Raw genomic sequence first — 25,705 nt, 5'->3', positions numbered from 1 at the left:
TGACTTCTTAGTTCTACTGGACATTAACAATTGCTTTTTACTGGTTGCTAATATAAAGAAAGATGTTAAGGAAAACGAAATGTCAGCGTTTCACTTTGGAGTTTCAAAAAATTGATGAGCTACAGTTTCTTGATTTAAGACAGGCTTTCATCAAAGATCACATATATAGCAATACCAACCTAGATTCATAAAGCCAATTCTAAATTTTATTTCTGGCCACTCAAAACCATACAGGGAGCCATTGCATCAACTGTGCTGGGTGCCGCTCTTCAGAAGTTACGCGAGCGCCTTATGGCGCATGCATTTGATGCACAAGTTGCTCACCTTGCAAATTCTGCCTTTCTGGGTGACGTGATTTGCTCCTTGTTGGAAAAACTTATTTCAAAGATCGAGAAGTTTTATCATTGTGATTCTAGTGCACTAGAAATTAGCAAGAAAAAGAGGCAGGCAGTTATCCTATACATACACAGGATAGCACATGGTTTGAAAAATGTTGGTGCTCGTTATTGCATAAACATGTCATTCTCAGCACGTAATAAAGTGCATAATGTGTGTACTTTGGTGGATAGAGCATTGTGTCAGCAGCCAGGGAAAGGGAACAAATGTGTCTCCAGTCATGTCCACAGATATGCACCTTGCACTACTGGCGTGGTTTATGGGATTCCACTGTCTTGCAGCTGCGAATATTTAGGTGAAATGGGGCATTACATAAACGTGTGCTTAAGAGAGCATGGGCTAATGCTATCAGATGCTAAAATCACGTCTAATTTGGCAGCTTGTTGTAGGCCATGTGGATGTGTGCTCAGGGCTGGGCAGAGATGCCCGAAAAAGTATTCTGGAATGCAGATATCGAAATGCGTGGTTTGGAAGCATAAAATACAGATACTGAGATAAATTTGTAATTCATGTGACAGGATATTTCAGAGATACGTTTGCAAAAAGACAAAAAAGTATTCCAGAATACATATACTAAAATACTTTTGTCTATGTCGGGGATAGTTGTACTCCATACAAACATTTGTTATGTGCAGCACATTGAAACTTGCAAATGAAATTGATTTATTATATTTTTGCCATTCTCCGAGTGTCATTAAGGCATTACAAAGGATGCTTTCACTGCACATAATTGTTAATAACCACATATTTACAGATATCAGTTGCAATAAAAAACTATGCCGTATGAGAGCATCAGTCACACGCATTGTACACTGAAATCCGGAACTCAACAGCAACACTATTAGTTATGCTAGAAGGAGCATAGTTCAAGCGATGTGCTGGAACCATAAACAAACGAACTTCCAGTTGAAGGTTTAGTGTTTTCTAGAAACATCTTAGAAAAGGCAGAAAGAATTAAAAACGGACAAAACAAGGAATGCGAAAGGAAACTCAAAAAGACCTCTTTCGAATCGCTGTTTGGCCATGCTGGCGTTTTTCAGAAATGCTCTGCAGAAAGAAGTATCGTAGATGGCACACGGCACCAAATTCTTTGGGTGGTTTGTGGCTTCCGCAATAAGCTCCAGTTTTTCAAGTGGGTGCTGCAAAAGAAAAGTGGAAAAAAAACGAGAAAAACAAACACTACTCGTTCAATTGGCATGAGGAAATACATTTAAAAAATGGCACCCATTGTGCAGTATACAATACTCTTCACAATGAAAATATCTGTGCTAGAATTCAATATAGCAGTATAACATTGTTGTCACGCTGAAGCAGGCCATCATTCAAACACATCATGGGATGCGAGTAGCAAAGCAACTAGCTCGCTTTCAAGAAGGTAGGAGTCAGTTTCGCCCTCAGCAGAAATGTAGAAATGGTGGGTGCATATCTTGCCGTGGACTGCCAAGGTCACAGCAGAAATTTTTTTCCCCATTGTCAACACGTCTCAGCTCATTTACAAAAAAAAAAAAGTAACAAGATACCCGCGTCCTGGATAGTATCGCGATACATGCGATACACCGTGAAAGTATTTCACTACTGAGATAAAAATACATTTTTTAAATGTGCCTCGATACAGCAATACAGACACTCAAAAGTATCTCTTAAATACTATTGCAATACTACCCAGTCCTGTGTGTGCCCCACTTGTAGAAAACAAATATCAAATATTGACATGTTGATTAGCGCATGTGTGAAGTAGCCAAAACATTTTCATTAGATCTAACAACAAATGCATAAGTATTTCATGTAACACTCGTCTAGATGAAGAACATAAGGTCTTAGAGAAGACATGAATCATTCTGTGTTGTAACAAATGTGTACATGTGCGTAGTTTTGATGAGTCAATATTTTCTATATATGTTCTTTCCATTTCCATAAAAAATTCCGGTTGTGAAATCTCTGCTGTGACCCTCTCTGACTGCTTCTAACCCGTTCCTTTGTAAAATATTCTACGGTGAACACTCACCAATTTGCCTAACTCACGATTCTGCATCTTTTATTTACCTATGGAATCGGGGAAGCAGTTGCGGTCTGACAGATTCCTTTTTTCCACCCCATATTCAAACATCAGCACTTCAAACGCTACCGCAGCTTTTATTGCAGGTGTCTGAGTACTTTGATTGTGCTCCACGTGTCAGAACCCAGAGAAATAAAACACCAACAAGCATGTTTGCCTTGTGTAAAAAAAAAAGAGAGTGAAAGAAAGGATAAAGTAAATTTTGCTGTACAGTTTCGTTGTCGCGACATTGTTAGTCGTTGTCAAGACAAGGTCGCATAAAATACGTAAGTACTCCTTTTTGCTGAAAAGTATATTTTAGACATGTACAAATGAGACGGGGATGCAAATCATTAGTAAATACAGCAGTCTAGATCAAGGTAATCTAATCCAATCCTAAATGGCCTGCAGGCTATAGCCATTATAATGAACTAGAATGTGCTCCAGTAAGCCAACTGGCCGGGCTGTTGCATCCTTGTTTTATATGAATGCCACGAGATAACGCCACCTTTACGTTTCCTAGCAGCATTGGCTGCACTGCTGGACTATCGCAGGCTCCTTAAAACTTGCAGCTACAGTTGATTTTATTTGTGTGGTTGTGTTCTGATTGTTCCAAAAACCAAACAGCCAACTTCCTCAGTGCCTGGGTCGCAAGTTTTGTTTTGACCAGATACACACATTTTTTCATATTTACCACATACACTCACAACATTATGAGTGTGTGTGTAAAATGTGTTCATTTGTTTTATATGAGTGCCTCTTATTTTATTTTTTTACTGCTAAAGTGTTCTTTCCACTGCACATTTTCCAAGAAGACATTATGGTCATGGAGTTTGCTTTTAATCTATGTGAAAAACCTGGAAAAATCACTACATTTGAAAAAATTTAAATTGATAAACACCCTGTTGTGGCTTTGCTAGCAAGTATGTTAGGAAACAGACACATGTGCAGTATGGAAGTGTGCAATGTCACAGTCATGTATTGTCAAGAAACGCCACATACCTACGCTTGAAATACTTTTCTGACCTTCCAAGTTTCAACAGATGTGTCAATGACACATCACTTCTTTCCTAGGATGAAATGCTTTCAAGAGTCCTATCAGGACCCCTGCCTGTGATCTTTTTCAGGTATTTAATATGAACTGACATGCCCTAATGCTTGCATACTTACACAACAATCTGTCAAATTTTCCATACACTCTTAACAGCCTGTAAATTCACTCCTAACAACACCCCCTCCACTCTTCTAGTATAGGCCAAAAGGGTGATTATTTACAATACCATGCTTGTGGAACATTACTATCTATGAATCTTACAATTGTTTGGTGAAAAAAATTAGGGGACCCTCAAGGTTTGAGTAGAACACAATAGTGATATCCTATCCCTAGTGCATACTCCAACCACCTAGTGCATACTTTTTGCAGGGTAACATTACTTGAAAAGTTCATACTGCAGATTATTACTACGTAATCAATGTTTAAAATGGCTTGTGCTAGTAAAAGTTTCGCATATAGTTGCAGTCTGCGTAATGGATTTCTAAATGGTGGCTAAGCGAGCTTGTTGATACGTACACATAGTTACTTCGAAGAGCGCAGAGATGGGACACAGAATAGACCACGCAATACAGGTACTGTGTAGTATGCTTTAAACCACGAGCAACTATGTGCATGAAATGTTTTTAAACTTGATATGCGCCCAGTACATGGTCCTAAGAGAATACTCCAGTAGCATTTGTGCCTTTTGTTTTTTGTGGCTGCTTTAAACAACGAAGTCATTATGATAATCACACGTTCTGATGGCCAGTGGCAATGCACATTTGTACCATGAAATACTGCGATATTACATATTGTATTGTGAAGCGTGTATACTAGACGCGTGTATTTGTAAAGCATGAAAATTATTTTTGAGCAGGCACGTGGCTTTGTGGTAGAATGCCTGCTTGCCACACAAGCAGCTTGGCTTCTATTCTCACTCAGACCTAGAAGGTTTTATTTGTTATTCTTTTTATTTCCATGTTTTTATATAATAGACCAGATGTAAAGTGAACATGGAGAATTTCATGCACCAAAAAAATGCCAACACTGCAGCTGTACAGGTGGAATCAGACTTGTCCAGAGCAGTGGAGCGCATGGCTCTAGTTAGTGACGGCTTCTACGTCACCTTAGCTACATGCTTCTGTTCACGCTTAAATTATCGCACAAAGGCCTAGCACGCCGTATGCCATGTTAAATATTCATACGGCGTCGGCATTAACATATTTCTGTAGAAAACAGCAACTGGAGCGGTTGGCTGGGTGTTTTAAACAAGTGTGATTCGATCTCTAGAAATATTAAGTGATTTAACACTCCAAATTTTATTTTGTTGTGTTCGATTCAACAGTCATGATTTGCAAAACTGTATATGTTTTAAAAGTTTACTAATGTTTTAAAATGTTAAGTACACCAAAATAAAAGAAAACTTGTGCAACAGTATGATACACAGCATCCGCCCTGGCACATTAAAAGAAAAAAGACTTGAGAAGTTGTGTAGCGCAGCTGGCTACTCAGCTCCAGGAATGTGCTTGTACCAATGAATATCCTTTCTTAACGGTTCTGTGGATTTCGAGGGCCTGATTATTTCCTACGGCCAATCAATTTTTTTTAATGTACATTTCTTTTATGTCACTGGAAAGCTCGTAATTCAGAATGTCTAATCACGCATTGGCAACACAAAAAAGGCAATGAAACAGTTTTCACCAAACGTTGTTGCTGATGGAGTCTTATATGCAACACATGTTGAAAGCAGTGGCCTACAGCTGTTCACTGCATTGGTACCAAATTCTGCCATGACAGAGTGCATAAGCAAAGTGCTGGAGAGATGGTGTGTACATGCACTGTGGTTCAATGCAGGTTTTTTGTTTCTGTGGAGGAAGCTCCACTGCTGAGCATCAATTTCTTAACCTTTTGATGGTTAATAGGATGAATGCATCCCACTTTTTCTTCAGTAAAACTTTCTCTGCCACTTTACGTTGCCATCAGCACAATGCCTTTCAGTTGTGGTGTACCAAAAACATTAAGGAAACTGAGAAACTATATATTGCACTTTTACAATGCATGGTATCAGTGATACGTTGAGTTTAAAATCTTTTATTCTGTTAATATTTTTTTTCAGCCAGTGTCATATTGCGTACCAGGTAGCTAAAGTTTCAAATTTATGGTATTCTTCTGTTCAGATTTTTTAAAGAATTTTAGCATGCAACTATAGATTTTCTTTCTAAATTGCAAAAATGATATCTGCCTAAAATCATTGTGGAAGTGCACTCGAATGAAAAATGAAGCAGTTCCTTGCATAGCCTAACAACATAGCATACATGCATAACTGTTTTTTCATGTTTGATGGATGCCACAAAACAGCACATTCTTTGATATTTTTTATCATTATGAGGAGAGGCAACGAGACCAAAAGCTGTGGCTAAGACACTGTTGCTTAAAATTTCGGGCCAAAGGAAAAATATTGCAAAATTGCTGCTTCATACAGCCAGGAAGCCAAAGAGAACACGAATTTTCAACATCATCAAATCATACAAGATATATGAGAAAAGCAAATATGTCACACCTGAATAGAGTTCACGAATATGATGCAGCATTTGTTAACACACAGCATTCAGTGTATTGACACCACGTCAACGCGCAGCTGCGACTTGACCTACTTGGCAGTGCTCCAATACCTGCGGCGAGAGAAATGCGCTGCGGTGCATTCGCACGGACGGACGTGCGGCGTTAAACACGTGAGTCAGAGATGCTTCGCATCTAAAAAGCCTTACATCGGCAGCGCTGACCCGACGAATGCAAAGAATAAATGTCGCGGTCTCATCAGGAATCGAACCCAAGCATTCTGCGCGACACTCAAGCATATTCTACAATAAAGCCACGCCAGATCTCGGACCTACTTTTCAAATAGCTTAATACCTTAATATGGTCATGAAACGTTAATAGTGGTTGCAGTGGTGGCAATCCAGCTTTATAAACATTACATATGTACTCCTATGATGCAGCTGTGATATCGGGTTGACGTCAATTGTTGCTAGGTGCCATGCACTGAAGTTGATTTATGCAGCAGCGTCCAGGGTTACCATCCTCACTAGCACCAGCACTTCATACCAGCTTATTGAATCTGGTGTTCCTAATGCTCAAGTTCATGTTTGCATCATTGCACAAGTGCAAACAACTGGTTATATAAACACTTGGAATTCTTCAATGTATGTCTGTGTGTGGAACATTTGGACGTATATTTGGCATAATTTCATGACGTGCCGCTATAAAAAATTCACAACATGGTCACGCTAAGCATGCCTCGGCATGCTTCGCATAATGTCGGTTCCGGAGCTACGTGGAATATGCTGAATTTTTCAGAAATATCCTTGGGCAAGACGTACTTTCGGCACGAATCTTGACATAAGTATGTGTCATTTTTTTACAAGAAAATGTAACCCTTAGAAATGCCGATTACCATATTTTTAATTGTATAGTCAGTGTACTTAACATTTCAAGCAGTACTCTCTTTTATATTCATACAAAACACAGCTGTAGTGTATGGCTCATGGTTGAGGAAAATGCTGGCAAAGCACAACTTGCACTTTTGCAGTTAAAACGACATAACTTAAGGGCCCACTGAACGTTTGTGTTATGCATGGGGTACTACTAAGTTATTACCATTACTTCGTGCGATCAGGCTGACATTATGATCTGTGCATGATACAGCTCCTCAGCTGCACGATAGTGATTTGCATTGCAAAGCTGTTTTCTGGCACGACAGGCATGAGAATTTTGGGACAGGATGTGGCAACGAGCACGTATGATAAATCTAAGTGCGCCATCGATTCAGTCAATCTGTGTATAGGAGCAAAAATTTAGCCTGGTAATGGTAAAAAAGTGACGCATAGGGAAAAAACGAGGAGCCCTCAAAAATGAGGGCGAGAAAAGTTCAGTGTGCGTGTGCCTCCTTCTTTCTCTCTTTTCTTCTCTCTTTCTCTTTGAGAGCTCGCCTTTTTTTTCTTGCTCTGTTCCCTGTTTTATCTTTCCTCTTTGTTTTCTTTTCTGCCTTTAGATGCATCACTTTCTACATTCTTTCCTTTCCAGGTGAAAATACTCCACGGTTTCAGTTCACTTTAACTGAAACCATGGCTGTATACAGCTGGGACCAAGTACAAGCCAACACATTAGCAACATGTTCCAGTTGGTCCCAGCATGAACCACTTGAGACTGAAAATGAAACCAGCTGGCCTGGAAATGGAATCAGCTGGAATTATTTATTATAATGAAAGCAATTATTGTGATTATTATTATTATTATTATTATTATTATTATTATTATTATTATTATTATTATTATTATTATTATTATTATTATTATTATTATTATTATTATTATTATTATTATTATTATCTTCCTTATGGCCATTCTCTTCATCCCTGAATAGCTGTAGTGCAAGGCAAATAAGTGATAAGGGCTCATTGCCTTCATGTTGGTTTTTTTTTTGTACATCTAATGCTGACAACATTTACAGTTCATTGTATGCCAGTACAAGTTTCATTTCAAAAAGGCACAGGGTATTTCAAGCAGTGCAAACAACTAAAAAACAGTTTGTGTAAAGCACAGGACATATGCACAACCAAATATTGCTGTGTGCTGCATCGAAGTTTAAACCTCCTATTGCCTAGCACCTCTCTGCCAAAGGAGGACATGGCACTGCAATTTATAGAAAGACATAAAGCTACTCTGAAAAGGTCTAACTGCTTTGCCTCATACTGCCATCACCTGATCTTTTGGAGATAAGGTAAGGTTGCATGAAAAACAGGTAGCCATGCATCAGTCATTCCCTAATACGTACCTCCTTCAAAAATCCAAAACATCCCCGGGATGTCCTGAAATGACGAAAATATTCTTGTCCTGTAGGGTGTGCCACAAGACTGGCTGATATATCTGAGTCCATTAAATGCAGTTAAAATATGTAGGTATTTGTAAGGACATTATAAATACTGCCTTGAACAGTGTAACAGTGAAATACAGATTTCATGAGTAAACTTCAAATCAAGTGCAATGTTAGCAATACAATAATAATAATAATGAAAATATTACTAACATGATTATAATAGTATTGTGGGGTTTCCACATACAAAGTAACTAATTGCAAGGATTAAAAGGGGGTGCACAGGAAGGCAATGAGGTATATTTATAACAAATTCAATCTAACGAATTCTCCTACTGAGTTGCAAACGAAAGCTGGTCTATTAACACTACAAGGTAGGGCAAAAATAGCAAAACTAAAGATTTTGTTTCAATTAATTCATAGTGACATAAACATCGACACGTCAAAAGTAATTTTTTTCTGTCATTTTAAGTTAACACCTTACAGGCACACACAAACACACAATAAATACACTTTTAAATCAAGTTGCTATAAATATTCATACTTCCCCCAAACCATAAAAGAATGCAAACCAAATAAGTCATTTTGGTACTGATGCCTCATCTTTCACTGTGTCCTTAGATATGGTACAAGCATCACGCATAACCGAGAGGAGAGAAAACAAAGAAAGAAAGGCAGTATTTGCCGAACAGTATAATAGACAGCGCTTTCTTGAGAATTACATAGAAACTGCAGTTGGGTAAAGATAACTAGATGGCGCTGTACCCCTACTCTCAGATTGGCTGCATGGGGGCCTGTGCCTGGATATGCATAGAACGAGCGGATCTCTCAGTCTCCTTTATAGTCATACGTAGTGGATCGTTGGTGGGGCATGAACGAAGCAGAGTGGCGGGCACGTTAAAGACGCTTGCGCTCGACTCCTTTGGCACGCGTCTCATCGGTGTTACCCATGCGTCATCTGCATTCTCGAACGCGATCGAACGCATAGACGCATGCATGGACGGACGCTTCATCCCACTCATCATCAATCACTCCATGAATATGCTGTAATTTTTTTTAATTTTCTTTTTTTCTTCTGGAATTTAAAAATTTATTATTATTTTTTCTCATTTTAACTTGCACATATGTTATAATACCACTACTATTATTATATTCTAACAAAGCTTATTCAGCAGCTAAGTACCTCTATATCTCCCTACATTTCATACAACACTACGCAGTATATATTTAAAACTACGCTTCAAAGTTAGACTCCACCTATTTACTCATAAATTGTGCCATTCTCTTAATGGAGTGATTCATAGACTGAATTATTTTAGAATTTTCTAACACATTTGACAAGGTCAGTCAAAAACATTTACATTAAAATTAAGTCATCTGGACCTTGGCACTACCAAACAAAGTTTAGTACTTTAAATGCTTCGCATGAAATTGAACACACTTTGAGCTCAGCTAAGCCCAGCTTATTTCTCATTTTAACTGCCAATGCCCCTTCCTTGCTATCATCTATATAAATTTCGTCATGATTTGCTGATAATAGTGTTGTCATTTGTGAAATTACTAACAGAAACTATTTGTACCACATGTTATAGATATATTGCTAAAAAAATAGGCTGGAATTAATCTGAAACTCCCGCACTAACTATAAAGTTAGTGCGGGATAAATACCATATTCTTTTGTCACGATCGTAAAAATTCACGTGGCGGAGGCATACTCATCGCCACTAAAAAAGAACTCTCATGCTCTCTAATCAACACATCTTCACAACTAGAATCACTATGGGTAATATGCCGTGCCCCTCCCGAAGCAATAATACTTGGCGTATGCTATAGGCCCCCTCGAACTGACCCAGATTTCCCCCGCAAACTTAACAAAATCTTATCCCAGCTAACTAATAAACACCCTAACGCACGTGTTCTGCTTTATGGGGATTTTAACTTTCCCTCCATTAATTGGCTCAATCAGGTTTCACCAACCTCGGGGAAATACTGAAGCAAGAGAATTCGTTGATGTTTGCCTCAACTTTAACCTCATCCAACAGGTAACCGAACTAACGCACGTCACTAGTGAATCCTCAAACATTTTAGACCTGGTATTAAAAAATAGCCCCGAAAGCTTAAAATCTATTGCATACTTACGTGAAATCAGCGATCACAGTCATCTATACCATATTTAACTTCACCCCAAAAATACGCTCTATTTTCCGCAAAACGATTCACTTGTATGATAAGGGTAATTATGAATTAATTAATCGTGAATTACGAGATTTCCTACCATACTTCGAACTCAATCTCGGTTCCTCTTCTCTCAATGACAGCTGGCTAATGCTTAAGGACAAGATAACTGACTTGACTAATAAATTCATCCCCACAGTGAGCTTTACTGCCAATAGAAATAAACCATGGTTTTCCAAAAGTTTGAAAACACTTGAAAATAAAAAAAGCACCTCTTCCGAGCTACGAAGTTAAATGGTAATGCGTGCGCATGGGGCAAGTACTATGCTGCAGAAGATGCTTATTATGCTGAAATTAGAAAAGCGAAACAGACATTCTATCACAATGATTTATCTAAAATTCTGAAATCTAACCCTAGAAAATTCTCGGAAATCATAAACCTGCAACTAACACGAGACATCACACTTACAAACGATAAAAATGAAGACGTAAGCGACACTGTTTGTGCCAATATCTTTAACACCGCGTTCTCATCAGTGTTCACAAAAGAACACTGATGCCACCTACTACGACATTACCAGCGATGGCTCCTGTTGTGTTGTCCATTAGTGGCATTTCATCACTCATTGAGAAATTAAAACTTTCATCATCAGCTGGCGTAGACAATATTAACTCTAAATTGTTAAAAAATACTAAGGAAATTATTGCAGTGTACTTTTCAATGATGTTCTCATTGTCACTCGAAACAGGAATTTTACCAGACGACTGGAAGGAGAGAAAGGTCATTCCAGTCCACAAATCAGGTAACAGACAGTCCCCCCTAAATTATTGACCCATCTCTCTAACAAGCATCCCCTGCAAAATCATGGAACATATCATATATTCACACATCATGAACTTTCTTGACACCAACAATTTGTTTCATTCTTCCCAGCACGGATTTCGTAAATCATTATCCTGTGAATCCCAACTTGCTATATTTATTCATGATATACACTCTTCTCTCGACCATCACTTTCAGACCGATTCAATCTTTCTCGACTTCGCAAAAGCCTTTGATAAGGTACCGTACAAACGCCTACTGTTAAAACTTTCCCAGCTGAACCTGCACCCCAACATTCTTGCATGGACCACACAATTTCTTACTAACTGCTCTCAGTTCGTCTCCATTAAAAATACCCGTTCTAGCTCCCTCCCAGTAACATCCGGCGTCCCCCAAGGATTTGTACTCGCACCCCTCTTGTTCCTAATATATATTAATGATCTTCCTGTTCATGTATTTTCCCATATCCGTTTATTTGCCGACGACTGTGTAATCTATCGCACAGTTACTAACATTTCTGATCAAACTACACTCCAACAGGATCTGGATCTCGTGCAACAGTGGTGTGATCTTTAGTTAATGAAGCTTAACCCTACTAAATGCAAACTCGCCTCATTTCAACGCCAGCGTAATCCTTTATCATTCTCATACCTAATCTCTAATTCCGCTATCGAACAAGTTCAGTCATAAATACCTAGGCGTCAGCTTAACATCTGACCTTTCCTGGAACACTCACATAAACAACATCATATCATCCGCGAACAGACCCCTCGGTTTCCTAAAGCGTCATTTGCGTCACGCACCACTAGACATAAAACTTCTGGCTTACAAATCGCTCATCAGACCTAAACTAGGATATGCAGCGCCCATCTGGAGCCCGCACCAGATATACCTAATAAACGAAATAGAATCTGTGCAAAATTGTGCCACTAGGTTCATTCACTCTTCATATTCATAAGAAATAAGCATATCATCCCTAAAACATGACATTGATATTGATAATCTTTCTGTGCATCACCGCATTGCCAGCCTCTGTTTGTTTCACAAGTTCTTTCACAGTTCCCTCAATCAAGCACCTTACATTATCCCACCAACGCGCATATCTCACTGCACAACCCATCCTTATTCAATCGCATGCGCGCGCGCTCACACTACTACTTTTGCTGCCTCATTTTTTTTTCGCACAGCAGTGGACTGGAATGGCCTTCCCCGTGACATTGCAGCCATCACGTGTTCATCAACGTTTGCGCAAAACATAAATACATATTGTTTGTCAGAAGATCACTCTCTGTAACCTCCATTTGTTCACCCACCCCTTATGTAATACCCCCTCACCGGGGTCTTTAAGATAATAAAGTGAAGTGAAGTGAAAGTTAGCAATGCTAGCCACATGCTTGGCTTGTGCCAGGAATGTCGCACCACTCCTTCTTTTCTTAATGTTAACGTACAATCAAACCAAAACATGGGCACGCATGTGCCTTTAACACATTTTGTAAACAGATTTGTTCAATGCCTATGAACAAGCCTTACCAATGCCTTTTGGCCTATTTGACACTTCAGGGCCTTCGATGCACTGTAAGGGCACAAGAAAACTTGTGGGTCTTAAAAGTGACTTGTTTCAAGACTTTGCAATATGATGGTTGATTAAAAGTGCTAAAATACTGAAGTTGATAAATGAGTTAGTTGTGGTGTCTTGTATAATAATATGCATACTCTGTGAAAAAGAAGCAAGCATGCAAATTACTAAATTCATAATGAAAACATAATGACATCAGTGCAAGATTGGTTGTTGTGGTAACTCACCTGCAGTTTGATCGTAATTATGGAATATGAATGTTTAACTATCTTGAGTTTTAATGAACTGGCATTTAGTTTGTGAATAACAGTATGCTAAAGAGCATGTACATATTCTTGTTTGGTTGTACAACAACAGCGTTAGGAAATATTTTTGAAGAATGAGTGGTAAAAAATTTGTGGCACAAGCCAAGAACATTATTAGCATTGCTCATTTTGTAGCCAGCCTGGACATTCGAGAATAATTTAACAGACATCTGCCCAGCCAAGTATTTAAAATTATTAAGGATGTTTCAAGGGATGACTACATAATAAGTGCACCTGCATGCATGAGCTCGTGTCTCTCAAGTTTCATGCATATGCTTCGTCATGGCAGAGTATGGTGCAAATATACTCAGTGGTTGTCGGCCACTGTTTGGTACACAAGTTGTGCAGCAAAACGAATTTGAAATAAAATTTAACACAAATGTTTCATTGCTATTTCCCAGTTGATGTATTATTTCCATTGCAATATAAAAACAAGTACATCAAATACTGGCTGTATCTCCCTTTGCAGCTATGATAAGGACTCCTAGAAATCTTAAAAGTAGGAATCGAGTATCTGGCGAAAACATCAAGCCCTTAAAATCTACAGAAGTGTTAAGAAAGGGTAAGTGACAATTGTATAGGTAGCAAAATCACTTTCCTAGAGCGAAGCAGCCAGCTGCACTAGATAAGCTGTCATGTTTAATGCGTATAACCTGCCAGGAATGAAATTTATGATACTTTTACACATTTTCTCTTTATTCAAGTGCACTTAACATTTTAAATTTTATTAAACTAGTAAAAAATGTTTAGTTCTACAAATAATGGCGACTGAATCAAATAGAACAGTATTCAACTTGGTATGTGAAATTGTAGAATATTTTGCACACCCTTCGAATTTGGCAGTTGCAGAATTTCCCTGGGACACATACTTCTCCATATGGGCTTTACATGTTTTCTAGAGAAAGCTTCTGGGCCATCATCGTGAAATAATGTTTTTAATTAAGCCATCATAGCAAGTGTTATACTTGTACTTCATTTGTTTTTTGCAAAGCAGTTGTAGGGTTCACATATCTCTATTTTCAAGAAATATGAAGTGAATGAATGAAAGTATAGTTAGGCAGCTAACTGAATGATATAATGACCCCTATGGACTATGACCACTGGAAGGGTGGAGCGTGTGTTGTTACACGTGGACTTACAGGCTGTTAAGGGTAGATAGACAAATATGGCTGATTGTGTGTAAGTATTAGAACATGTCAGTTCAGATTAAATACCAGACAAAGATTACAGGCAGCAGTCCTGATGGATGTGAACTGTTGGAAGCAGTTCAAGCTGGAAAAGAAGTGGTGTATTTAATTGTGACACATTTGTTGAAACTTTGAAAACCAGAAAAATTTCTCGAGCAGGCAATGTTAAGTGATGTTTTTGATGACTGTGACATTGCACACTGTCACTCTGCACATGTGTCTGTTTCCTTATATATTTTCTACCAAAGCCACAAAAAAAGATAGATGGCAGTTAACTCGCGTCCTTTGTTTCCTGTCTTATGCAAGTGTCATTCTGCACTTTATTACCTTAGAAGTACTTGCTGCTAGGCAGGTTGGTATAACATTATTAGGGAAAATTCTAGACGATGTGAATGTGTGGTGCAGTGTAAATATTTTCTGTAGTTCAGCTGCGACCGATGCTCTTTTTCTGTGCTTTTTCATTTTCCCAGTGGTGCTTAGGCATCTATAATTTTCCCCCTTAGCTTAATTACCTCCCTGAAGCTATGCATCATCTTGCCCATTAACAACCATTGTTAAACTATTGTATGTGGCATTGTTGATGCAAAATGACCTTAGAGTATATGCTAAAGCTCCTGCAGGATCACCGGCTGAATGTGACAACCAGTTCGCCATTTATAGGACCCGAAGTATTGACATTTTCAATATATCTGTTTGCACAGTGCTTCATTGGAGTCATGCAAGCTTAAAATATGGTGCTCCCACAGAGAAATTTTTCTTCCTGTGCTGTGACCAACGGGAAAACTATGTAGACAATAATGAAAAGAGATCACAACTAGGCTTAGCTGTGTGATGTCTGCCTCAATAAAAATGTAATAAATTAATGCAAGTGTGCTTATATCACCATGGTGTTGCCAGTTTATTACTACATTTGATATGAATCTCTGCTCGCTCCACCATGGTGTTCCTAAGGGTGTACACAGTCTTACCTCTGAGACAGCATTGCCAGAACTAATTTCACTGTCACAATCTTGAACAGGCATGCGACAAGCATGCGCCAGTGCAGAGAACACAAGAGAAGTGGTCACTGCTTACATGTTCAAGGTCGTATGCACGCACACCGGACTATGATTTTGCAGTGTCTTACATTTTGAGTAGAGTATACATCGTGATAGCGGGAGCCATCTCTGTGGTCACCAGCTAGACTGTCACAATGTGCATATTGTTGCTTCAGACAACTGTTTAGGACAAAAAAAGGGCACCGTAGAAAAAAATATTTTTAGGCTAATGTAAGGGCTTGTGGTGAGGAGACTCTCAAAAGGTATACGGTGTGTCATCTTGCAATAGAGAATCAACATTTATACCTAGTTTATGTTAGTAGGAGTCTGCTAAACATTGGGCATACAAGCTTGTGGCTAGAGAAGGATGCCCAGAAGATGCCCTCCTGAAATATTAACTTGCACCGTCCTCCCTTGCCCTTCTTGGTGCACTGGAATTTTTGCCCTATAGGTACTAATTCCTTTAGTGGGTACTCCTGAAGGGCTTCTGAATAAGCTCACTCTTACCACCTGCTTTACCCAAGGGCAAATCCTACTGTTGGAACTTGTTTGCTTGGCAGAAATTTTAAACAGGAAAAGAAGCTTCACTCGTTACACAAATAAAGCTACAGCATTGCAAGATTACTATGATGTTATGTACACAGACCTCCCACATACAACTAACTAAATTCTCACCACTTACCTCTATGGTGAGCCTGATTATGCCTTAAGACAGCATGTAAGTTTCTTGATCCTATACTTTTTAATCAGTACATGAACCTTGAAAAAACAAGATCATCACGTGCAGTCCGTAAAACTGGTGCTTATGAACTGCAATGATGCCATCGAAAGCATCAGCGAAAGTAAATTCACCCTGCTGGAAAGCAAATTCTGCATGAAGCCTGTAAATGTACTGTTAACAAAGTCTTCTCGACAACTTCATTATGTCTATTTCTGCAATTTGCATAATCCTGTTTCATACATACCTTGCTGTTCACCCTATAATTATTGACCTCTGAGTGTTACTCAAGTGACCATGCTCATTTAACATACCTGCAAGCCTCAGTGCTAACCTAATGAAATTGGAGACTTTAATAAAGTAATGCTCTCTAATGCTCACCCCTTCAGAAAAATTTTTAGCATCCCCTGAATACCCATTCTTTAAAAATTTGATCATCAGAGATGCGATGTATCTCCACACCTGATGACAGACATTTGTCCAATTACAGCCACATTATAACAACAAGCAGCCTTTGTAAGATGCGTGAGCACGTGCCATCCTCTCAGGTCAACATGTTTCCTGAAACCAGCTTGCTCTTAGTTATGCGACAGAATGGTTTTCATAAATCATTTTCTTGCTAAGCTCAACTTGCCCCATGACAAACTGCGTGTTTAATTTTAAACCATTCTTGGGGAGCTATTTTTCTTAATAACTAAAGAAAGCCCAATAAAGTGAAGCATGAGCTTTTAAAAGGAAATTTGCAAAACATGCACAATCGTCTCCAATACCTAGCCTGAGTATATATTTCACTAATAATGATCATTTTCATTTTAGAGCACATATCTGATGGCATAAAATCTGGAGTACCAAGGAGTCTGTCACAGGTATTTTTCACTTCTTTATTGGGGGCCATGCAACAATTTTAAATTATTCATGCGATATACTAGAAGTTTACTGCAGTGTGAATCACTTGCCACAAATAAAAAAAAATAATTATGGGGGAACATATGGACTCTTTACAAAGGTTGAAGTTGGTGCTGATGCCGTCTGTCGCATGACCAGTAATGAGACAAAGCACGGCGCACCGCATTAGGCCTAATAGCAGTGCTACGCTTCCATTTCACACACACACACGCGCGCATAATGTATGCTTTACTGCAATACACTGCAAGCACTTCACCCCATGACACTGCTGCATTGCGGCAATGTTAACTTTTAAAAAGACCTTTACGGGTTAGAAATTGAAGCTCGACTATGCTCCTAGCAATGAAATTTCCATTTTATTACATTTTTTTCATGGTTATACACTTGCCTAAACTAGTGTTACCAGCCGTCCCGAATTTCGCTGGACTGTCCAAGACTTTGCCCGCGCTGTCCCAGTCGGGACAAATGTCCCCGATTTTTTCTGGACTGTTCAGTAAACGAAAAAAAAGAAACGTTTTGCGTTATAAAAGCCATGCCAAATAACGAGCGTCCATCTGATCACATAGACAAAGAAATGTTGCTGTGGTTAGCTGCAAGGAACTTTAAACACTTCAGCTGAACTTTAGCGTCAACTTTTACTAGAGCATTCTAGAGCGAGAGGAAGTGTCACGAAGAGCACATAGCAAAATCTAGTGCCACATCAAGAGACCGACGCAATGAAGAGAAGAAATAACGGATTTGTTTGCAAGGCACCGCAACAAAGAAAACTAATTTCCTCACCCACACACAACTACCTTCACTGTTGGTTACCCCAATCTAAACACACACTGCTAAGCAAACAAATTGCCATCATCTGCGACTGCTTAATAAAGCCACTCGGACAAGAACGTTCTCTAATTCCAACTTGTGCATTCCGTATCTATCTCGCGCACTTACGCAAGGTCAAGCTTCAATGAAAGCGTTGGCACAGTTAATACTTCCTCCCAAGTGACACCAGCTGTTTGATCGGTCCTCAAGCAACACGCATGCACCTACCATACATCCGCGTAGTACATGCATCAGACCAACATTCACAAATCGCGTTCCAAAGGCCTTTATTTTACGCTCGTTGCCATTGCTTGTAGATTTGGTGGCAAACACTTCGGGCTGGTAGGTGTTAATTCTGTGCTTCGGGCGAATGACGTTAACTACTCGATAAGCACGGATAAGAAGCTCCTGAACACGGCGACATCACAGGAATTAACAAAAGCGGCAGCGACTTGCATATGAATCACTTTCTAACAACAGAAAGCGACCACGACCCCACGGGCAGAGGCGGTTCTCGCCATTTCAAACAGATTACAGTCCAATCCAACACCAACATCGGAGAAAAAAACATCACGACTAGAATACGATGAACCCGCCACAGACTGTGTGTCACAAGCTAGTGAGGAACTCTGCCTGAACCACAGAATAAAGAACGCCCAAGTCGCCTGAAAAATGTTTTCCAACACACCGATTTTAACACCATCTATTCATACGCTTTAAGCCAAGTCAAGCCGTTTTTAAGCGGCTATTGGGTGAACCGAACGCTTTTGCCTCGAAAAGGTTCGTGCCACCGGGGGAACCAAAACACTTCCCATTCATCTTCCCTTCTTTTCATGCCGTACATCATGACATAATTAGAAATGAAGCAGAACAGGAGCCTAATCGCATGACTGCTTGACATGCCCTTAGTTAGACCACAGAGGCAGCTTGAAGGTGTTCTGGTAGGTGTTTTGTGGGCAGCTTGTGTGCATGAGATACGAATACCTCGTGACATCATAGGAAAAGAAAGCAAAATTTACTTATTGTTACAATTTCTCACACTTGCCAGCATGTTGAGGCAAAATTAAATGTTTACACATTTTATTAAATAATGTGCTAATTTTCATAATCTTGAAGCATTGCACCAACAAAAGCGTGGGGCACAACAGTGTGGCAGCATGAATCCGCTTTTTTCGTTTTCCTATGCTGCCCTCTGCCGTTTTAGTAGGACTTTGTTAGGGGCCGGCTGGTATTGCCAAAAGCATAGCCTCCGAGATTGTTTCGCAACCTTTCCGCTAGGGGAAGGATGCGTGTGCCAGGCTAACGTGAAAAAGGCGGATTCAGAAACCTTTGAAATAACTGCATGAATTTTGGGTAGTTCATTGCCTTTCATAAGTACCCACTCTTACATATTTTTGAGACCTTGGCATACAGCCACAGAAAAAAACACCACTAACTGTTATAAAAATAAATGAAAAAAAATACAGATGGCAATATGATTTTTGAATATAGCATCCACGCATTTAGCACCAGATATCTCTGGAAATGCTGTCACGGAAACTGTTCCAGCGCCCTGCAAAAAATTTAAGTGTTGATGACTTGTAGCCACTAAATCACATATTGTAAAGTACCTGTTGTGATGGGTCTGGCAGGGTCTCCTGGCTGTCAGCAACATCCATAGGCTCCTGAAAACAATTTTATATTGCAGAAACATGCTTGTATACCAAAGCATGACTGCTATTTTATTTGAAGTAGCTAATAAAAATGAAGAAGCATTACATTACTAGAGTGCTTTGAGTGCTGCCTGAATGTTTAACGGTCTCCTGACAACAAAAGTTTTGCTTTCGACTTTTAACCATAATTTTTAACTTTGTAATGAAGCTCTGGTAATATAGAAATTGAATCGTAAATGCTCTAACACATTGTATAATTAATGCTTGCATCGTTAACTGACAGCAAATTTGCATCAGTTTGAAACACCCGCCTAAATACCGTAATAGACTAGTGGCCCGTGTACAATAAAGAATGAAACGATGTGCTTCAATACTGTTCTCTTCCCCCCTCCCCCCAGAAAACAAACAAGGAAAAGTATTCCTGGCTGAAGCAGCCAGAACTGAGCACTACTACAAGACAGCATGATAGGTGACAAACAATAGTCCTTGCTAGATGCCAGTCGGGGTATTGTGTGTGCCCTGCAAGTACTCTCCGGTTTAGACAATACTCGCTTCACTCCATATAACATCACATGGGACCTCTGTCTCCGACATACTGATGGTGACGTTGCGAGGTACTGAAAACTTAGATGAGCACTGATGCTTACATTAAAACCATATTAAAATATCTCGAGGGCATTGTTCTTTACTCATAATCGGTCAGAAGTTCCTACGCATCCAGGATTATGAAACAACACAACCATTTCGAGTTTGCAAACTTGGGGTCAGGGGTCCTTTAGGGCAGATTGCTAGAGCATCAAAACCATTTAGAATAATGTCCTTGTGAGCTAGTGCCAGAAGCAATGCTCTACATAAAATTTATCTGTTGGCTACTCGTAATTCCAAAATCACATGTCGTGACGTACCTGTTGTGATAGGTTTGGCAGAGACTCCTCGCGCTCAGCAACATCCACAGGTTCCTGTGAAAAAATATTGAAATGTAGAAACATGCTTGTACCCAAACACAACTGGTTATGTGTTTCAAGCAGCTATGAAAAATGACCGAGAATCATAACACTACTAGAGTGCGTAGAATGCTACCTGAAGGTTCAAGGCAAATTGCTTGAGCACCGAGACCATTTGGACTAATATTCCTGCGAGCTGGTGCCAGAAGCAATGCTCTACATAAACCTTATCTGTTAGCAACAGGTAGTAACAAAATCACATATTGTAAAATACCTGTCGTGGTGGACTTGGCGGAGACCCCAGGCTGTCAGCGGCATCCACAGGTTCCTGAGAAAAAGATTTTAAACTGTAGAAACATGCTGGTACCCAAACACAACTAGTTATTTATTTCAAGCAGCTATTAAAAATGACAGAGAAGCATAACACAACTAGAGTGCATAGATTGCTACATGAAGTTTTAGGGCAAATTTCCAGTGCACCAAGACGATTCTGACTAACGTTACTGTAAGCTTGTATCAATGCAATGTCTTACAGAAAACGCCACCACATGAAGTTTTAGGGCAAATTTCCAGTGCACCAAGACGATTCTGACTAACGTTACTGTAAGCTTGTATCAATGCAATGTGTTACAGAAAACGCCACCAAGCCGTAATACTTACTGAATTAAAAACTAGATTTTTTTTCCTTTAAATATTGAGGTTGAGGATTCGTACTTTGCAGTGAAGGGTTTCATTTTCACACGTGCTTTGACTTTAGCCACCAATCAGATAACCTCCTTCTAGTTAATTCTACCCGCTTAAAGTCTATTTTGCCCTCACTGTCCCTAAACCACAGTGCTTTGAAAAACTCTGCGCCATCATCCTGAAGGGTGAAGCCTTTTACAGAACATTATCGGTGTTCGCCAGTTTCTTCTTGCTCTCCACACGCACTGCATACCGTGTCTACCCCTTCGTAATTGGCCCGATATGTCTTGGTTCGCAATACTCCCGTCCTGGCCTCAAACAGTAGAGAACTACCCCGAGTATTATTATAGATCCTTTCCTTGGCAATTTCCTGCTTAAAGGTTCGATAGATCTCTAGTGCGGACTTCTTAATCATGCCAATGCTCCACATATCGGTCTCAGCTTCCTTCACCTTCTTCTTAACCGATAATTCTTTTTGGTTTATTGGCTCCCTGCTGTTTTCCAAGTATTTACCAGTCATTTTTCTGGTTCGCTTCCGCCATTTTGTATTGACATTCTTCATGTACAAGTAGCTGAATACCTTCCTAGCCCAACGCTCCTCACCCATTTCTCTCAATCGCTTCTCAAATTTTATCTTGCTGCTAGCTTCCCTGCCCTCAAATGATGTCCATCCCATATCACCTTGTACTCCCTGATTTGGTGTATTCCCGTGAGCTCCTAAGGCAAGCCTACCTATTCCACGTTGCCTAATTTCTAATCTTGCTTGAACTTCTGATCTCATGCACAAGACCCCATTGCCGAACGTCAGACCAGGAACCATGACCCCTTTCCATATTACTCTCACATCATACCTATTGTAATTCCACAGTGCCCTGTTTTTCATTACCGCCGCATTCCTGTTACCTTTAGTCGTCACGTATGTTTCGTGTTCCCTTAGGTACTCGTCCCCATTGCTTATCCATACGCCAGGTATTTGTATTTATTTGTTATCTCTAGCATGACCTTATGTATTCTAAGCTCACTACCTTCATTGTTAAAAATCATGACTGCTGATTTTTCCTTACTTAATCTGAAATCTAACCTATCTCCCTCATTACCGCAGATGTCCACCAATCTCTGCAAATCTTCCTTGTTGTCGGCCATTAGCACGTACTATATCATCTGCGTACATCAATGCTGGTAGTGCCTGTTCAATGAGTTTTCCTTGTTTGACGAAAGAGAGGTTGAAGCCCAGTCCACTTCCCTCTAATTTGGCCTGTAATCCTTGTAGGTACATCATGAATAATAAGGGTGACAGGGGACACCCCTGCCTAAACCCTCGTTTTACCTCTGCAAGCTTGGATACCTGTTTTTCCCACTTTATAACTACCTTGTTACCTTTATAGATATCCTTTAAAAGATTAGTGACTACATCTTCCACGCCTAGTGTGTCCAGTATTCCCCACAATTCCTCTTGAACCACGCTATTGTACACTCACTTGATATCCAAAAATGCTAGCCATGGGGGCCTGTGTTCCTTTTCTGCTATTTCGATGCACTGCGTCAGTGAAAACAGATTGTCTTCCAACCTCCTGTGTTTCCGAAACCCATTCTGCAGTTCCCCCCGCACCCCCTCATCCTCTATCCATGCCTGCAGTCTTTTCTTTATAATCTGCATCGCCAGCATGTAGACCACTGATGTCACTGTTATAGGACGGTAGTTGTTTATGTCAGCTTTGTCCCCCTTTCCTTTATAGATCATGCTCATCCTGCTAAGTTTCCATCCATCGGGAACTTCTCCATCGATTATTATTTTGCTCACTGCCTCTCTCAAAGCCTGCTCAAACTTCGGACCTAATGCCTTTATCAGCATAATTGGAATGCCATCTGGGCCTGTTGATGTACTACTAGGAACCCTTTCATGAGCCCTTTCCCACTCTTGTTGTGAAAATGGAGCCATTGCACCACCTAATTCATCTTTCTCTGTTGTGGTGCATAAAGCACTTCTTTGTTGAAATTTTTCTGTCACTCTTGTTATATATTCAATAGCTTCGTCCCCTTCTAGCCTAGCACCTTCAGCTGTAGTTATAAACCTCTGCTCTAGGTTTGTTTCATTTCTTAGGGAGTTTAGATCGTTCCAAAACTTCGCAGCTGCCTTTCTGTCCTTTTTATGTACTTCAGCCAGCCACTGAGCTCCCTTTCTTCTAATCTTTTCATTGATCAGAAAGAATGCATCCCTTCTACAGCTTAGAAAGATTTCCCATTTTCTTTCAACATCATCTGTCGGTTTACCCCGCTGCTTAGCATGTTTGTGTTCCCTAGAGGCTTCCTGACGTTTTGCTATGGCTCTCTTAACTTCCCCATCCCACCAACTTTTGGGTTTGTGTCTTCTTTTCCGCGGTGACCCTTCACGTGCCTTCGCAAGCTCTAGCTCAAACAGTCTAAATAGATTCGTGTATGTCCACACTGTTTTATTATCCTCAGTGATTACTTTCTCAATTCGTTTAGTGGCTATTTCAATTTGCCTTTTCCAATAAAAATTTTCCTGTAGTTGCTCATCTTGTCTCCTTCCCACTTTCACTGCTCTTCCAAAACTTAGCTTGATACGTTTGTGATCACTACCCAGACTTCTGGAGCCACTTTCATCTATGTGCATTTCCCTGAGCTTATCATACATCCTATGTGACATCAGTGCGTAATGTATCATCGACTGCAGCCTTCCTACCTCCCATGTTATTTGCCCTTCACACTTCCCGGTACTGTTGCAAATGATTAAATCAAGCCTTTCACACATATCCATGATCATTTTGCCTGTCGGGTCGGTATACCCATCTATGTCTTCTATGTGCGCATTCATATCTCCTAGTATAATTATCTCGCACGCTCCTCCTAACTCCTGAATGTCATTTGATATACACTCTACCATTGCCTGGTTTTCCTCTCTGGCCTTTGCTCCCATCCACAAGTACACGAAACCAAGGAGAGTTTAGATGGTCCAAAATTTTGCAGCTGCCTTTCTATCTTTTTTATGTACTTCTGCCAGCCACTGAGCTCCCTTTCTTCTAATCTTTTCATTGATCAGAAGGGATGCATCTCTTCTACAGCTTAGAAAGATTTCCCATTTTCTTTCAACACCATCTGTCGGTTCACACCGCTGCTTAGCATGTCTGTGTTCCCTAGAGGCTTCCTGACGTTTTGCTATGGCTCTCTTAACTTCCTCATCCACTCTGTGCATCATCCCACCAACCGATGGATGGATAAATGGATGGATATGGCTGTACCCTTTAGATCGGGCGGTGGCTAGTGCCACCAAGCGCCGTAATACTTAAAGAACCAAAAACTAGATTTATTTTTTTCCCTTTAAATAGTGACAAGAGTGGCAATGTGGGCTTGTTGGCAATGTGGGCTTTTGTTGACCTGTTTATCGTTTTTTCTTGTAAGTAGATGGCATTGTCGTGCATGTATCTGAATTGCACGTGCTTATCTGCTTGCTCGCCTGACGATTATGGCTTAAAAGCGGCTTGGAGGTAAAAAATAAACATGTTGTTACTAGTAGCACTCTGTCTTCTCAGCCTATTCTTTTCTGTGTTCGTTTTTTCACCTCGCGCTACATAAATTTCATTTGAATAGTGAGGTTGAGGATTCGTATTTTGCACTAGCTGAAGGGTTTAACTTTCACTCATGCCTTGACTTTAGCCACCAATCAGATAACCTCCTTCTAGTTAATTCTACCCGCTTAAAGTCTATTTTGCCCTCCCTGTCCTTAAACCCCAGTGCTTTGAAGAATTCTGCGCCATCATCCTGAACTATAGGGTGAATCCCTTTACAGAACATTATCAAGTGTTCGGCAGTTTCTTCTTCCTCTCCACACGCACTGCATACCGTGTCTACCCCTTCGTAATTGGTCCGATATGCCTTGGTTCGCAATACTCCCGTCCTGGCCTCAAACAGCAGAGAACTACCCCGAGTATTATCATCTATAGATCTTTTCCTTGGCAATAATCTCCTGCTTAAAAGTTTGATTGATCTCTAGTGCGGACTTTTTAATCATGCCAATTCTCCACATATCGGTCTCAGCTTCCTTCACCTTCTTCTTAACCGATAATTCTTTTTGGTTTATTGGCCCCCTGCTGTTTTCCAAGTATTTACCAGTCAATTTTCTGGTTCGCTTCCGCCATTTTGTATTGACATTCTTCATGTACAAGTAGCTGAATACCTTCCTAACCCAATGCTCCTCACCCATTTCTCTCAATCGCTTCTCAAATTTTATCTTGCTGCTAGCTTCCCTGCCCTCAAATGATGTCCATCCCATATCACCTTGTACTCCCTGATTTGGTGTATTCCCGTGAGCTCCTAAGGCAAGCCTACCTATTCCACGTTGCTTAATTTCTAATCTTGCTTGAACTTCTGATCCCATGCACAAGACCCCATTGCCGAACGTCAGACCAGGAACCATGACCCCTTTCCATATTCCTCTCACATCATACCTATTGTAATTCCACAGTGCCCTGTTTTCATTACCGCTGCATTCCTGTTACCTTTAGTCGTCACGTATGTTTCGTGTTCCCTTAGGTA

General features: G+C 40.1%; 1 protein-coding gene across 1 annotated transcript; it reads right to left on the bottom strand.

The window, feature by feature from the left end:
- Window positions 1-481: 481 nt before the first annotated feature.
- LOC142777107 (uncharacterized) lies at window positions 482-25,373 on the bottom strand. The gene is made up of 6 exons (XM_075881397.1): window positions 25,356-25,373; window positions 20,742-20,795; window positions 20,429-20,482; window positions 19,482-19,535; window positions 1,397-1,535; window positions 482-677 (listed from the first exon to the last, which is right to left on the bottom strand). Exons 1-6 carry the CDS (start codon window positions 25,371-25,373, stop codon window positions 526-528), a joined length of 471 nt encoding a protein of 156 aa, XP_075737512.1. The 3' UTR covers window positions 482-525.
- Window positions 25,374-25,705: the final 332 nt, after the last annotated feature.

Source organism: Rhipicephalus microplus, chromosome X (genome assembly GCF_043290135.1).
Source record: "Rhipicephalus microplus isolate Deutch F79 chromosome X, USDA_Rmic, whole genome shotgun sequence".
NCBI classification, from domain to species: domain Eukaryota; kingdom Metazoa; phylum Arthropoda; class Arachnida; order Ixodida; family Ixodidae; genus Rhipicephalus; species Rhipicephalus microplus.
Note: the sequence above shows the minus strand (reverse complement) of the source record. Positions and strands in the feature narration are given on the sequence as shown.